This window comes from Aythya ferina (assembly GCF_964211825.1).
Source record: "Aythya ferina genome assembly, chromosome: 2".
NCBI classification, from domain to species: domain Eukaryota; kingdom Metazoa; phylum Chordata; class Aves; order Anseriformes; family Anatidae; genus Aythya; species Aythya ferina.
The window spans coordinates 83,555,752-83,573,033 of NC_140297.1; the positions used below are offsets into that span (position 1 = coordinate 83,555,752).

General features: G+C 43.6%; 1 protein-coding gene and 1 long non-coding RNA gene across 3 annotated transcripts in view; one reads left to right on the forward strand and one right to left on the reverse strand.

Moving 5' to 3' along the window:
- Positions 1 to 4,984, reverse strand: part of TRIO (trio Rho guanine nucleotide exchange factor) — a 243,511-nt gene extending 238,527 nt beyond the window's left edge. The window contains exon 1 of one of the 2 annotated variants that reach the window (XM_084511132.1): positions 4,326 to 4,980. In XM_084511132.1, the coding sequence (XP_084367258.1) occupies positions 4,326 to 4,485 (160 nt within the window). In that variant the 5' untranslated portion in view covers positions 4,486 to 4,980. Of the gene's footprint in view, positions 1 to 4,325 lie in introns of both variants that reach the window. The other variant, XM_084511134.1, reaches the window with a different exon arrangement.
- Positions 4,985 to 5,289: 305 nt separating this feature from the next.
- Positions 5,290 to 7,622, forward strand: LOC311432689. The gene is made up of 2 exons (XR_014690244.1): positions 5,290 to 5,934; positions 6,063 to 7,622. It is a non-coding gene; the product is annotated as an uncharacterized lncRNA (long non-coding RNA).
- Positions 7,623 to 17,282: the final 9,660 nt, after the last annotated feature.

Genomic DNA, 17,282 nt, shown 5'->3' on the forward strand with positions numbered 1-17,282 from the left:
TATTATTTAAGTGCTATTCACGAAAACTAATCAAGCCACAAATTCATCATTTAGGAGGAAAAAACAACAAGTGAATGCATTTATGCTATTAATACTTCCTATACGGTTTTACCTACTCAGCCTAGCCTGCAATAGGCAGACTTGTACTCAAGCCTTATGCAGACTGACCAAAGTCTCTCAAGCCACTGGTACTTGCAGAAGTCTTCAATCTGATGTCCATAACCATGACAGAATTCAGCATCCCATTTTCCCAAAATACTCCCATAAACATTTAAGTGCCCAGATAGAGCTCAAAACAAAGTTTAAAGTTTTCCTACCGTTAAGCTTACAATAAGGAGCAGCTCCAGGAAAGGCTAAGCACACAATGCTAGAATCAAGTGCCATTCAAAACTGTTCTGGCAACCACCTCCTTCTCCGACTTCCCGTCGGGGAGAGGTGGCACACCAAACTTCAGACACCTTTCTCCTCCAGACCCGCTCCTCTTCCATCTCAGAGACCTCCTCCGGAGAAAGGACTGCTGCCACCTGCGGAGACTCATTTTTAACATGGCAAGTCCTCCACCTTTGTGCTTTCCTAGATCAAGTTCTGAATTATGATTGACAGATGTATTTGGATTTGATCTGGCAAAGACAGAAATGTCTGAAAAACAAAGGAAAAGTAAGACACCCTGGACATCTTATCAATAGGGTGCGTAACTACTCAGGCTTAGCCAGAGCAAGGTCCCCGAGAATGTAAACTTTTCTGCTTCTGCAAATGTGGTGAGTGTTGCAATAAGCAGTGGTAACAATCAGAATCTCCTCAGGGGCTTCAGAAATGGTACCATCGGTCCGTGCATGAATGAAGTTACTGCACAGCTCTCCGAAGGCTCTCAGATGTAATTTATCATACAGGAAATAATTACATCCACTTGCATCACAAAACAGCAAAGAGTTATCAGTTGGCAACTTGCTTATTTGTTTTTCCACTGAGACTTCTTGCAGTCCTTTATAAAGGTACTTGCTATATTGTCTAGCTAAGAGTTGCCTAAGTGTCTGCAAGCCTTTTTCTCTGCATTGTCTGGTATTCACACACCTCTTCAGCATTCCGGGAAGGTAAATTTAACTATGATGTACAATCACTATCCCTTATACCTAGCTAAGATGCTGGATGGAAAAAAAGTTTTGTTCTCATCGCCTAAAAACAAAATTAATGAACTTCAACTTGCAATAACCATTTGGCTTGGAGGACGATGTTAGAATAGCTTGATTAAACTTAAATGGACAGCTCTCATTCTCGCATCGCGAAGATGTCAGCTGACTGGTGCACCACCTTCCCAAAATATTACGGACTTGAAGCTCTAAGGATGGAGATTTAAAAACAGTAACAATGAAAAGACAGCATAAACAAACAAGTCTTCTGTATGTTTACTGCCTTGCAAGCCATGCCTTGATGACTGTCTCTCAATTTCACTTCGTACATTTATTTCCTGAAAAGTATGTTCACATGATTTTTAGTTAAAGCTTTGAATACATTTTGAGAGGTTTGTACCTAATACTTTGACGCAGAATAGATCTTGTATACTTAACACATGCATCAATACCTTGCTACCCAGACTCTTAGAATTATAAAACAAAATTGTAGACTAAGAGATTTTATTCATCAAGTTGCACAACTTTAATTAGACAAAAAGGGACACTTGTCTACACACCTTCAGCTCAAAACATATCCTCCCCATCAGTTACACTGTCATCTCTAATCTCCAGTTTACATATAGCACAGAAAGGCACTTCCTACAACCACTGTGTTTTCTCAGTCCAAACGTAATCGCTTTGCTTGGCACCATCTCTGCTTCTTAGCGGTTTCACTCTTAATCGTGCCACAAAGAAGGTGACAGATCTAACAAGGTGCTCTCGCCTTTTCATCTTCAGTTAATAAGATCTGGATAGCAAATACATAACAAGTCAGCTGCCTCTATTGCTTCCAACTCTGATACATCTAATTTTAAATTGAAATTCAAGACTCCTTATCTTTATGTTTTCATAGTACCACCTCACTTCCAGTCCAGCTTCTTCCTTCAGTAACATGTCTTTGTGTTTCAGTTGCAACCAATTTCCACAACAACTCAGAGGGAGTTTACATTTACATAACCAAAGCAGAAACTGGAAACATGCACATTTCAAGTGAGCATGGCCATTGTTCAATATCCTAATAAAACATCTTCCAAACGCTGAAATGCTGTTCTTCAGGCTACTTCAGTTCTGCTTCAGGCTTTGTCTTTCAAAAGGACAGGAGGAAAGCTAACACCCCCCCTGGCTGTACAACTGACCAATTTAACTGACCTAAGATTAGAACTGATTGTTCAGGCATTGTGGTTTTCATTTGTTTTTGGGTGGGTTTTTCCCCTCTCCTGGAAAACACTGTAACATTTTTACTCATTTTCTCTTTTAAGTAACAGCTACAGCTTTGCTGACATTCTCTGCAAGTGACAGGAAAAAGGAAGCATTTGTCATTGTAAATACTGTAAAGAGAAAAATATTTTGTCTGCTCCCACGTACACCAAACTAAGCTTTGTGCTTGTTCATTGATCGCTGTGTCCATTGTGTTTCACCAAAATAAAAAAAAAATTGTACCTCCTGTCCAAACAAAGGGAAGCACCAAGATCTTTTAATGGACCCTTTTCTTATCGAATAGTCGATCATGTAGGGGTGCAGAGTTCAATGAGCTCTTCGTAATACCAAACACCCACAGAGATGCCAGAACCTTTTCCAGCGTGTGACGCTGCCCTGGCTGAACCACATCACCTCCACACGTAAACAGAGAAATGGGAACGCCAGTCTTTAAATATTATAAAAGAGTTCCTCAATAACACGCGATGTCTTTCTCTACTGCTTTCAGATTTTCAGCTGCTGCAAGACTAAGCTCGGTGCAACTCCCCTGCTATCAGAAGCTACCAGCATCACAAGTCCTCGCTGCACCACTTACGAGCTCATCAAGTCTGTGTCATCCCCCTGCCCACACACCAGCGTGGAGGCTGACTATTAATACAGCTGGCTGGGTCGTCCAGAGCTGCCAGATTACTACACGACGCGTACCTCTTTGTAACTACGCAAGCCTACTACCAGGACCCAGCATTTCGATTTTAGTGTGAAAATGGCGTTTTGAGAGCGGCAGGGCTCACATCAGCCCTTCTTCCACGCCACAGCCCACCACGGCCGGCATCTCCACAGCGAGTTTCGCGCTCGGCGCTGTCAGGCGAGACAGGTTTCTGGGCAGCACCAGGCCCCTCGCAGCCTCGACCCGCTGCCTCAGTCCGTCTGTCCGCACACAGGCGGCTCCAAACCCTGTTTTTGGGATGCCTGCTGCGAATCACACCTCCTCCTTCATCCCCACGAAGCCCAGCACGGCCAGCACCGTGCACCCATCGCGCCGCTTCCCACTTCCCTCACCGACTTTCCTTAAAAATAAAAAAAAAATTAACGCAGCCTTCGTCAGCATTGTTTCTTACAGCCATCGGCTTTATTATTTATTGTCTTTTTTTTTCTTTTTTTCTCCACCACAGGCAAAAAGCGGCAATCCCCCTCCATCTCTCCCGGCGGTGAGTCTGCATTTTCCTCTCACGCCGCTCCTTTTTTAGGCAGCCCAAGGGAGCGAAGCGCCCGCCCCGCCCGGGGCTGCCCGGGGGGACGAGGAGCCGCCGCCGGCGAGGAAGAGGAGGAGGATGAAGGAGGAGGAGGAGGAGGACGAGGAGGAGAAGCAGCAGCAGCAGCAGCCGCCGCCCGGGGAAGGGCCCCGAGCAGCGGAGGGAGGCTCGGCCGCCGCCGCCCCCTCCCCGCCGCCATTACCGGGGGCACGGTGGCGGCCTCCATGTTGCACCCCGCCGGGCTGTCAGCGCCGGCCGGGGAGCCCCGGGGCCGGCTGGCGGCCGCCTCCCCGCCGCCACCACCGCCTGGCCGGGCGCCCTGCGCTCCCCCCGTGGCCGCAGCCCTGCGGCACGCCGCTGCCTCGGCTCCCGCTCTCCTCCTATTCCTCCTCCTCCTCCTCTTCATCCTCGCCGCCCGGTAGCGGCAGCCGCACCTGTCACCGGCAGCGGCGGCTCCCGGCCCCCAGCCCGCAGCGGCGCCGTTGTCCGAGGAGGAGGAGGAGGAGGAGGAGGCGGCAAGATGGACACTGCCCAGCCGGGCGGCGCGCTCAGCCCGGAGGGCTCCCACCTGGCCGCGGGGCCACCTGACAAAGCCGGGGGGCAGATGTCGCTGCACCCCGCCATGCACACACACACACACACACACACACACACACACAGCCCCCCGCACACACACACACACACACACCCCCCGCCCCGCACTCACCGGATCGGAAGAACGCCGCGATGTCCGCCGAGTCCTTGGCCGCCTCCTCGGCCCCTTCCCCGGCGCCGCTGCCGGCCGCGGCGGTGGCGGCGGCGGCGGTGGAGGAGGAGGAGGCGGCGGCGGCGGCGGTGGCAGCGGCGGCAGCGGCGGCGCTGCTCATGGCTGCGGCGTGCGGCGGCTCCTCGGGGCGAGACCCCCCCGGCCCCGGCGCCGCCGCCCCCGGCTTCAGCCCCGGGCGGGCGCGGCTCTCAGGGCGGCGGCGGCAGCAGCAGCAGCCGGAGCGGGCGGTACGCGGCTGCGGGCGGCCACGGCGGGCGCAGGGACATGGGGAGGTATGCGCGGAATGGCAGCGCCGGGAGCGCCCACCCCCCGCAGCCACCTAGGAGGCGGCGCGGGCATGCACGGAGCCGGAGCGCAGACAATTGCGGGAGGAGGAGGAGGAGGAGGAGGAGGAAGAGGAGGAGGAGGAGGAGGAGGGCGACGACGGCGTGGGGAGGGCCAGCAGCCAGCGCAGCGAGGAGGAGGAGGAAGGAGGATGGAGACGCTTCCAGCCTTTTTGCCGTTTTTTTTTTGTTTGTTTTTAAATTTATTTATTTATGGTTTTATTTTTTCTCCCCGCCAGGCGGAGGAGCGGCGGCCGCGCTAGCGCCGGTGCCCGCAGCAGCCGCCGGCCTCCATCTTGTTTGGGAGCCGGGAGAGGAGGGAGGGGAGGGAGGGGAGGGAGGTGGGGAGGGGGGGGGGGGGGCGCTCGGGATTCTCCGGCTGCCTCCGCCGCTGCTCGGCAAGGGGCGGGGCATGACGTCACGGCTCCCGCCGAGCCCGCACCCCATTGGCTGCGGCGCGGGGCCGGGGGAGCCCGCGGGGAGGGGAGGGGGGGGGGCTGTGAGGGGGCTGTGGGGTGTGAGGAGGATTGAGGGGGAGTGGGGGGTGGGGCTGAGGGGTCGCTGCTGGATTTGGGGAAAAAATGAGGATAAATGTTGATTTTATCCCCCAGGGAAGTGCATTTAAAAGACACTGAGGCAATCCACTGCATAAGATTCTGACTATCATGTGTTCAAACAATGACTGTAGTTATTTTATCTTCCGCTGCATTAGGTTCCAACTGCTGTGCGTTCCAACAACACCAGTAACTATCTTCAATTTTTTTATTTTTCAGTGATTTTGGGGAAGCTTTGAAGCGTTTCCTGTCGTGCACCAGCCCAACAAACAAAAAAATAAGCCAATGGTTTGTGATAGAAAGTGCAGTCGGGTGCACGGTTCAAGCACGTCCTGGCACAGTCGTGCTTCTCGTGGTATCCCCTCAGCGTAACATGAAGGCAGGGCTGAAGAGAGAGTGGTGAAGAAGGCAGCTGAACACTTGCACAAATTTATACAGCCAAATAACGTCTCAAAAGCTCACGGTCAATGGTCAGAAACACTGCAGAGTGTAGCTGAAATGCTCATAGCTGAATAGTCAGGAACATCACAGGGCATAGCTGAGAAGCAGTACAGCTGCAAGAATTAAACTCCTGAACCTTCCGTAAGCGTTAGGAGCAGAGGTAACTTCAAGAGAAAAACGTGGTTCTGTTGGTTTATCGCAGTCAGATGATGTGGAAGTTGTTTTCCCAAGGTTTGTGTCTGGGCAAAGTCGTGTAGCTCGATGAAAAAGCTTTTGTGCGACTACCCTTGCCCTAATTTCTCTTATAGAGACGAGATTAGTTTGACTGAAAAGATTTTTTTTTTATGTTTTTCTTTCAGACAGCGGGCACAGGAAAGAGTTCCAAATTAGCACCCCACTGGCAGAAGTGGTTGCAATGTGAATTCCTTTCTAGCTGGCCTAGCAGCAACCACCTAGCAATAAAACTGCTGGAACAAGTGCTCTTTAGCAAGAAGTAGCCTGACCTGGGAGTAGTACTAGGATATTTTACATCAGCGCTGAGGAAATTGTATGAGAATGAGAGAAAACGGGATAGGTGAATGAAAAGACTTAATATAATGATTAAAGAGAATACAGGTCTCCTGGAACTTCCATAGTTCAAGTTTTTGGTGACTTGAGAACAAGATGGTGTAATAATAATTGTAGAAGCAGGAGCAAGGTCACAGGTCTGAAGTTTACCGATTGCCATTTGTAACCAGTTATTGCCAGTGTTAGCTTTGGAATACTGTTCTGTCCAAGAGCTGTTGAAAATGAGATATTGACCACTTGTTTCCACCTAAGTTGCTTATCCAGCATACTGTACAACTGATTGTCAGTAGCTGCTAAAAAGTCAAGGTTTGTTTGATAAATTTTGCAGGCTGTGTGACTGATTTTTTTCCCTTTTCCCTGTTTCCGCCATCTGCTGAACTGCAGGTGATGATGCTTTTGTTTTTCTTTAATACATGGATGCCTTAAGCCGTGTCTCCCACTGGAAGAGCCTCTCATCAATACAAAACTAAGAGAATCTGGAGTGGTTCCTAGCTCCTAGGATTTAGTTCCATGCATTGACTGAGATCAAACAGCCACAGTTAAAGTTCTTTACCTGCACCAGAAATGGTCCATACAGAGAAACCTTCAACAGCCAAATAGATGTCCTCTGCAGCATTCAAAGGGATTGTAGTACAGTTCAGTGTACTGGAGTGTAGTACAGTCACATTCATGATGCAACATTTACTGAAGGATAATTGATGATAAAAAGACAAATATAGGAAAATGACATTATGACCAAGTTACTTAACTCTTGGAATAAAGCAAAGACTTCATTCACTGGTATCCACTTTAGATCTCAGATTTAATATTTTAACATTAGGGAATCAAGGTTCTTAATTCGGTTGTTCTTGATCATTTGAGATATAAAAATGGAGGGAAAAAAAAGAAAACTACATTTTTAAAAAGGTATAAATTCTCCATGTGGAGAAAATTGCATATTGAAAAGTTGTGTGAGTTTGCCTACTCTGGAAGCCTGGCATTGGAGAACAGCATTGTTCTCCATCCTCAGCTCCTACTTTGCTTGTCTCAGATTTTGTCAGCCTACAAGTGGTTCCGCACCAGTTAGGGTGGTAAATGCAGTAAAGGAGAAATACTCTTATGCACAAAAAGGATACTTTAAGGGTGCTACAACCTGCTAAATATCAGCACTGCTAAGGCTGAGATTCAAATTAAAGTGTTTTATTTATTTATTTTTTAATTCCTCACCAGGAGCTTAAAAACTAAAGATGTTGAAATCATGCTGAATTTCTATACCTACTTCATACATGTTTGTATATATAAGTTATTTAATTTTATGAAAGTAAATTGTTCAAAAGGTTTTACACCTGGGAAAGATAAATACTCTAAAAGAAGTGTTGTTTCATTTGTTTGTCCTTTATGTTTCTTTGTGTGGAGTCTTACTTGGGCTGAACAGTCACTCTAAAACCAGTATATCAATGCACAAAGATCTTTATTCCAGGCAAAGAGATCTATTGTGAGGAAAGACGCTTGCGCCATGTCTAGCCTTCAGTATACAGGCTGAGAAGTGCCACATGTCACCTCATGTTTCATCCCTAAAAGCATATGCGGACTGGTTACTGGTCAAGATCTTTTCCTACACCATCTGCTGTCCACTTAATGAAGAAAAAGCATTGCCTCATTTGGTAAGACAATGAAGAAAGCGGGGCAACAGCTTGATTTAAAATCACCGGCAGTTATAAATTTTCAGAAGTGAACTAGAAACTCCTTAGAGTCCTTCAGACTCCATCAGATAGGATACTGATCTCTCTGGGTGGTCAATCTGATTTGTCTCATTGCTCAAAACAAACAAAAAAAAAAACTTCAATTAAGAGAAGGAAAAAAAAAAAAAGAGAGCCAACAGCCAGGTTTTTACATTAAAGTTCACTTCCCATAGTTGTTCACAAGCTCTACCACTCCACCATCCACATTTATCTCACAAGCTAATACATAGAGCATAAAAGTGTGAGGGACATGGACAGCTCTTTAAGAGAAAATATACGTCAACTTCCCTTCGACCTAACCAGGCTGCAAGAACTGCTTCTTACAAACTGCTTCTTATTTTTCTGCAGCAGGCTTTCAGGGAGTTCCACCCAAATGTTTAAAACAAGGCAGAAGCATTTGTGGTAACTACTGGAGAATGCCATACCAGTTGCTGCTGCGCTTCTAAGATGACGAGGCTTCTTTTAAGTTTGTGGCAGTTGAGGAAAGCAACCAAAGTTATTAATGTGTACCACCTCCAAGTTGCTATCTGGATTCTAATCTGCATTGTGCTTGTGTTATAGCAACATTTGTCAACTTCAAATTATCCTTCAAGCACAAGATACATCTCTGTTATCTGTAAAGTAGCACCGAGGCATTTTCCAGCAGTTATGATTATTATCTCCTCCTTTCCTGCAGAAGCATCCGTGTCTTTTCGAAAGTGCGCTGCAGTTGTCTCGAGCAGTATTGAGTCTACATGCTCCCCTTCCTTACGCTGTAAAACCAAGTTCTCTTTTCATTATATGAGTTCCATCAGCTTTTGAAACTTCTGCCTTTGACTTTTCATCTGTTTTTCTACTTTTCTGAAAAACAGTTATTTTTTTTTTAGTATCTGATAGAGGATAAACTGCCTATCAGCTCTATAAAATATCACCAGTCTCCTTGAAAATATTTTCCTCATACTTCCACTGGTAAGGCATTTTGCATTCTTACAGTTGTTGTAAACTTAGAGCAACGCTGCCAGCACACACCAGGACATAATGTTTCACGGCTTAGTGTCTGCAAAGAGAGGCTTAGTGCACTTCGGTCAAAAACTATGGAAGGCCAGGGTTTGGTGGTTACTACAGCTAAAGTTTTCCTGCTCATGTGGTCGTGACTGTCAAATCTTAAGCAAAGAATCAAGCAGTTTTTTAATAACCTACAGACCTACTTGTGCATTTTCACATGCCATTTACCAAAAAAGTTAAGCATCCCGATTTTATTTATAACCAAACCACAGTTGTTGTTGTTTTGTATGTGTGTGTGTGTTTTTAATTCTCACCATTTCAATGATGTGATATCTCTATAAAAATCCAGCTCCCAGTTCTGCTACATGACATGTACTGACTTGTCAATGTCAAGGACACTTCTGTTATGTGTAGAAATTACACCACCCGTCTGATATTTTATAGACTACTGGTGGTCTATACGCCATCTGTTGACTAACCTCAGCCTAATGAAGTGTTGGTTTTTCTTTTTACACTTAGGCACTCGTAACTCTACATTATCGTACAGTTATTGGCGGCTGAACCGCTCGGCTGCATCTCAGACGAGTCATTCCACTGCCTTTGCTCTCCACATCTTCCAAAATGCATTTTCTCACCCTAAGGAAGCGTGCATACATGTAAATGGACACACACAGGCACACCCTAATTTCAGATTTTCTATCACTAGCATTGCAATTTAAGCTACACTGAGCTTTCAAAGGGTATTTTCCTACATGTCCAAGATTTTCTAGGTAGAAATATGTGCGGTACTTCAGACACCTGCTGAAAGAATTGAACTTATGGCTGAAAACAACATGCACATTCAGTGTAAGACCACAGCCCAGCTGGATCATGTCCATGGTCACTGCTGGAGAGTCTCCAGAAGAGGGCTACAAAGGTGGTGAAGGGCCTAGAGGGGAAGACAGAGGAAGAGGAGCGGCTGAGGGCACTGGGCCTGTTCAGCCTGGAGAAGAGGAGGCTGAGGAGAGACCTCATCGCTGTCTACAGTTTCCTCACAACAGGGAGTGGAGGCAATGCATTCACTTTAGTGACCAGTGATAGGACCTGCAGGAACGGTGTCAAGCTGCAACAGGGGAGGTTTAGGCTAGACATCAGGAAGAGGTTCTTCACTGAGAGGGTTGTTGCACACTGGAGCAGTCTCCCCAGGGACGTAGTCACTGCACCAAGCCTGTCGGAGTTTAAGAAGCGTTTGGACTGTGCTCTTAGTCACGTGGTCTGAATTTTGGGGTAGACCTGTGTGGAGACAGGAGTTGGACTCGATGATCCTTATGGGTCCCTTCCAACTCAGGATATTTTATGATTCTATGATTCTACGTCCAGAAATCCTAATAGCAGGACAATGCATGCTAAAGACTCTATCGATGGGTTACTTCCCCATTTTAAGCAGTTATTCTCAAGACGGCATAACCTGCTTGTAAAACAATTTTCCTGAACAGAACAACAGGTCAAATTACATATTCTTGATCATTTAACACTTTTATATCAGTGTTTTCATCCCTGAACTCTCAAAGTCTATGCTTTGATTAGGGTATGCTTCCAGGTAAGAGAAATGTAGGATTATTTTTTTTGTTTTGTTTTGTTTTTCCTGGTTAAAGATACTGGCAACACTACATGTGTTCACCTTAACTGATGAAGAGTTAAAGATGTCTGCTCAGTCTTTCTTTAACTTTAGCAGCGTTCTATGAAAAAAGCTCAGAGAAGAATTCAACACTATCCTCTTCTTGTTTAATTCCACCTTGCACTATTTCATTGATCCTAACAAGGAAACCATCCTGTTGCAAGTCTTCATAAGTTTAAATTAAGAACTATTAAGAATAAAATGAAAATAAATAAATAAATAAATAAGAATTTGGGCTCCAACTGAAACAATGAGGACTTTGTGTGGCTGACTTCAGAAAAAAAAGATGTAATAGCTGTTGGTTGCACTTCAGAAAGCATAAACAGCCTAACACTGCAAATTTCCTTCTTGGCCTTCCAGGATGCTGCTCTTTTTGTTTTGTCTTTCTAAACTAGGTAACTGACCTGTGCAACCTCGTGACTGGTGTCAGATCATTTTAATGGTTGTGATTGTTCCATTTGGTTACATGCTGTACATGCCCTTAAACAGAGCACTGCTGTACCTCTTGGTGATGGAGACTCAAACAATAACTCACCAATTAATCTAAGCAATTATGCTAGTGATTGCCAACAGATCAGCGGACAGCCTTATGTTATGTCACTGTCTTATACCAAGCATTTAGACACACCCTACACTACACCTATGAGAAAACTGTTCACTTAGTATCAAAGCAATATTAAGTCCAATAGAAAATTATCCTTCTGCTTTAATGGTTTGTTAATTTTACTGGCTTGTCTGCAATCAATTGTCAAAATAATGTGCTAGAGCAGGCATAGAGCAGCACATAAGAGCCATGCATAAAATAGAATTGAAATCTATGAACTTAGACAAAGTAAAAAGTCAATCAAAAGTGAAGCTTAAAACAAATGGCATCCTGCTTCAAGAATTATCTCTTAAAAGAAGGCATTTAAATCAGTTTTGCTGCTTGTGTACTCGTGTTCGTGTAACTTCATCAGCATGCTGGTTTAGAGTTGCCCAGATTGGAAAGCATCTTGGATGCCTATGTCTGTATCACTTCTGTCAATCAGTATCTTCTCACAGGGTTTGAAGAAATTTGAGTAATTGCTTATGCAACAAACAAACCAAAAATGCATAGTTTCTTTTCTATGCACAGAACTGAATTGCAGTTTGAATCATTTAAATCTGCCAATTTAATATATATATATATACATATTTACAATACTTTTGTACCTGGTGCTAGGCAGTTAGCTTTCATAGCAACTTGTGTAACTTATAAGTTTGTTGGTTTTGTATGACTGAAGTCTTCACAGCTTCGTAGTTCTCCCTGAATGCATTCAGTCCTTGCTGACTTCACTGCTTTGAAAGGCAAAGAGTTTAAGTTTGTCAGCCAGGTAAGATTTACAATTGGACCTTGAGGTTTTCCAGGTTCACCTGAGAGTTCATTAAAGAGACACTTTCAAGGGGTTTTCAATCAAGGTACCAGTCAAGGCTGTTCTGCTGCGCTGGTGCAAGCATTTTTAACTAGATGGCAAGAGTGTGTAAACACGTCCCTCAGATTTGCTTTAGTTGGAGAGAATTGGTTTGCTCAGAAATAGGATTTCCAGATTCCCAAGGAGATTTCTTGAGACTCATGGCTAGTCCCATCCTGCCCAACTATCACCCCAGCTGATCTCTTGTATCAAAGCCACATTTTGCAGTTTTATTTCTTTATTTTTAGATACATATATATTTAAAGATTTATTCCTTCTCTGTGTTTTGTCAAGGGTTTGTCTCCAGATTGGTTATTTTAGGATATTCGTCACTTTCTGTGGGTATTTCACAATTGCCTATGCACTACTGTCTTTGTGCATAGTATGGGATATTCTCAGATCAGTAAGTGAATGGTTTTATTTAGGGAGGTCAGCTTCTAGGTAAGGATTCGTTCGTACCAGTCAGCCAAAATTGTCATCCTAGTCAGTTATGCTATTTGTTAGACAGTAGCAGCAGATGTCATTTCTGACATTGCTTGGTCTTCACGAATTTTGTGAGGGTGCACAGCCATGAACTGCCAACCTTGCCTTCCTCTAGGAGCTGCTGCAGTGGGAAAGAGCTGACCAATGTGGAACAAAGTTTCCTAGTGTTTCCTGTATTCATAATCAGAAAGTCGAATTCCTTGCCACGTCTGGGCAGCCACTTGGCTTTCAGCAGCAGAGAAGCAGCAGCTGCAGCAATGTTCAGTGGACAGAGGACAGTAAATAAATTGTTTTTATTTTTTTCTGTCCTCTCCAGTTTTTCAATTAGAAGACAAACCCTCTTTTATTTTCCTTCATCCTGCCTGGTATATTCATCTTCCCTCATTATATCACAGTAAGCTAATTGAGCAAAATGCAACTGTTTGTTAGCATTTTGCTCCTCATGTGCTAGCTTTCTTCTCTTTTCTATTTAGCAGCTAATTTCACGGGTAGTCCCAGTTTCCGATTTTCAATAGAATAAGCTAATTAGAGTGGAACTCTTGGGAACAGCAGTGGCAAGTTTTTGATATTCGCCCTGTAAGGTATCCAGCACATACTGCTATTGGCATGTTAACTCCAGTTACAGCCAGTTGCTTCTGAAGATGTTCAGCAACTGGCAAACCATTCAGGACTTACGCTGTCGCTGGGTCTTCCACATTCCCTCCAGGGGCTCAGCTGCTGTGTCTGAAGATAGAAACGCAGAAGGGCTTCAGCTCCCAAGTGTTTCTAGTCCATAGTCTCTTTGTGAGTACACAAGACCAAAGATGTTATCTATCTATGCTTTCATTCCTGAATAGATAAAGGACTGCTTGGTTTGTGCATGAAGCAAGTTTACAGATCAGATGCTCAGCATGGCTTACACTGTATTCCTGCCTCCCAGTTCTCAGAGAGGAGAAGATAATGCGGGACAGGAGCTGTTTTCAGTTGGCAGCGTTCCCAGGAAATGCCCACAAACTTCTGGGCCTTGGCATACTTGTAGGACACGTACTATTTCTGCATTTTGCTAAAATGATCGATGCAGTTTAATAACCAAAAATAATCCTTTGACAGGTAGAAGGCTACACCCAGTCATTTCAGTTGCCATCAGTATTAGTATATATCCTTAGAGTTTTACCAGTTATCTCTTTCATATTGATAAGAGGTGCAAAATGAGTCTTTGACAGTAAATTTCTAACAATAGAGTAACCAGACTGGGAGCAAGTGACATGCCATACAGTTACCCATTTCAGTTACTTTACTAAGCACATTTTTTAACCTAAACATTAAAATTTAAATGATCAATACTTCTTAATGAAAGATTGCACGTTGGGTCTCATGAAACAGTTACTTGAAATTTTGCTATTCAAATCATGTACATGAATTACATTCCTATTTACTGGTTTCTCATAACAGAACTATTTCCTGTGTGAGACCTACCAAGTGTATTGGCCCAGTTTTCCCCTAAACTTAGATATTTCTCAAATAGCTTTGGAGATTTTCACAGTTTTATGAAGCTTTTGATTTGCCACATCTGTAAGGGCTTCACGAAGGAAGCATAGGAGCAACAGCAGCTCATGTGAGTACTTGTCATTGCAGCATGCAGCAAAGATTGAGACCAAATTGTGTCCTCTAGCCAAATATGAAATTTGAGCATCTTCATTACACTATGGAGATGGTGTGACAAGCAACAATTTCATTATAAAAGCAACTTTTCCATGTTTGGGTATTTCAGGTAACATGTTGCTTCAAGCTCCATGTGCTCATTTAAAACATTCTTCATAGGCTTTGATTGCTGGGTTGAGCCATGAATAAATACCACTGCTAACACAATCTGCCTCTGTGTTTTGTCAAAAAGAAAAAAAAAAAGCGATTTTTTTTTTTGATCTTGCTGCAATGCATACTACATTTTGTCACTTCACTTGCATTCCATTTTTTTTGTCTGTGTGGAATTTGATTACTTTGAATTATTGTCTGATTCTGCAGTTAACTACAGTGACTAACCTCTAAGCTTGTGTAATTATTAAAAGTCACATTTTACAACAATGTGATATAAAATTATTGTTATGCTACAGGGAAGAGCAAATCCAGTCAGACATCGTGGGGTTGATACTAGTTTTATTTAAGTATTAGCTCACCTAGACGTATGATTTCTGATTTAACTGATCATGCTTTTTAGCAGGGATAAATACAAAAGCCTTGAACAAATCTAACAAATCCAAAATTCCACACAATAATTTCTTACAAACGAAAATCATATTAGGCTGTAAGAAGCTACAGTAAACCACAATTGTGATACCTGGAGGAAAATATCTACTGTGATGCTATTTTCACTACCAAGTGTCAGTCCATGAGTAAGTAGAGCCTAAACTAACTTAGAATCATAGATCATAGAATATCCTGAGTTGAAAGGGACCCACAAGGATCATTGAGTCCAACTCCTGGCTTCATACAGGACCAACCAAAAATCAGATGAGGTGTCTGAAAGCATTGTCCAAATGCTTCTTCAACGCTGTCAGGCTCGGTGCCGTGACTGCTTCCCTGTGGAGCCTGTCCCAGTGCCCCACCAACCTCTCAGTGAAGAGCCTTTTCCTAACCCCCAGCCTGACCCTCCCCTGTCCCAGCTCCATGCCATGCCCTCGGGTCTTGTCACTGTCCCCAGAGAGCAGAGCTCAGCGCCTGCCCCTCTGCTCCCCTCCTGAGGGAGCTGCAGGCCGCAATGAGGCCTCCCCTCAGCCTGCTCTGCTCTGAGTGGAGCACACCAAGGGACCTCAGCCTCTCCTCATATGTCTTGTCCTCTAGACACCTTCACTATCTTTGTTGCCCTCCTTTGGATGCTCTCTAATAGCTTTATGCCCTTCATGTCTTGTGGTGCCGAAAGCTGCACACAGTACTCGAGGTGAGGCTGCACCAGCGCAGAGCAGAGTGGGACAATCCTATCCCTCGACCAGATAGTGCCATGCCTGATTTACCCTGTTGACCCTTTTGGCTGCCAGAGCACATGGTTTACAGAATCACAGAATGGTTTGGGTTGTAAGGGACCTTAAAGACCATTTAATTCCAGCCCCTCTGTCATGGATAGACTCATGTTGACACATGTACAACTTGCCGTCAACCAGACTCCCCAGATTGCTTTCTGTGGGGCTGCTCTCCAGCCTTTCACTTCCCAGATCATACGTATAGCCAGGACTGCCTTGTCACAGGTGCAGAATCTTTCACTTAGTCTTGCTAAATTTCATGCAGTTAGTGATTGCCCAGCCTGCTAATTAGTGAAGATCTCTCTGCAAGGATTATTTGCTCTTGAGGGAATCAACAGCTCCTCCTAATTTAGTGTCATCTGCAAACTTACTTAGTATACCTTCAAGTCCTACATCTAGGTCATTTATAAAAACATTGAAGAGAAATGACCCTAATATGTACTCCTTGGGAACCCCACTAGGTCACCAGCCTGGTGTAATCCCATTTACCCTTTGAGCACAATCCATCAGCCAACCCATCATTTTATGTATTTTTCTAGCTGTATGCTGACATTGTATTTAGAAGGATATTGTGAGAAACAGTATGAAAAGCTTTAATGAAATCCAAAAAGAACACATCATCTTGCTTCTCTTGGTCAACTAGGTGGGTAACCTTGTCATAAATGGAAATTAAGTTCATTAAGCAGGCCTTTCCCCTCGTTGTCATTGGCCATGACTGATGACTGCATTGTCTTTCAGGTGCTTTTTTTTTTTTGAAAATCCCAGAATAATCTTCTCCATAATTTTACCAGGCACTGAAGTTAGACTGACAGACTTGTAATTACCAGTGGCTTCTTTGTTGCCCTTCTTAAAAACTGGGACAACATGTGCTGGCTTCTGGTTGACTGGGACCATTCCAGATTCCATAGAACTTGCATAATAAAATGGTTATTAATTCTTAATTTTTATTTTATTATTTATTTTTTATTTTTAATTTACTGGCTTACTTTTTATCATATTTTACAGAATTTAAGGGAGCAAGCATGTAGCTTTATCCTTTTGAGGTGAAAAAAATTGCATTTCTGATAATTTCAGTCCCTGTATCAGTTATTAAAAGGATTACAGTATTCACAAGCTCTCAAATTCTTTGCATCATTGTGGGTTTCATTTTCCACTGTCATATCTTGTGCTGTATTTGAAAAATATAACTACTATTTATCACAACCTTTCTGTTTTAAATGTGTTATATGTAACATCCAAAGATAGAGACACTTTTATTAACTTTTCAAGACATATGGTGGGCTTTTTTAGGTGTTTTCCTTAAGAACAATATCAAGAAAAGCAATGAAAGATTTAAAATAGATTTCTACATATATTAATAAATATTTATATACACATAATTTTTCAGAATTATGTTCCCTTTTTTTTTTTTTTTTTAAACTACAGTAAGAGTAATCTGGCACTTGCTCCTTTTATGCCACTTTTCTGTACTATCTTTAAGCCAACAGTTCTCTTCAACTGTGATTTCTTTGGCAGTATTCAAAACTAGTTTTCTTCTTTTTCGTACATAATGACATGAATTCACTCTATCATCATTCATTCATGAGGCACATTCATTCCTTGAAATATATTTAGAAACATTATTGTTTCCCATTGATTCATCAACAATATTTTTATTTATAAATGGTCTTCAGAAAATAGTAATATCCCATTAATATTTTCATGTGTTTAAGCATATTAATATTTTCATATCTAAGATTTTAGA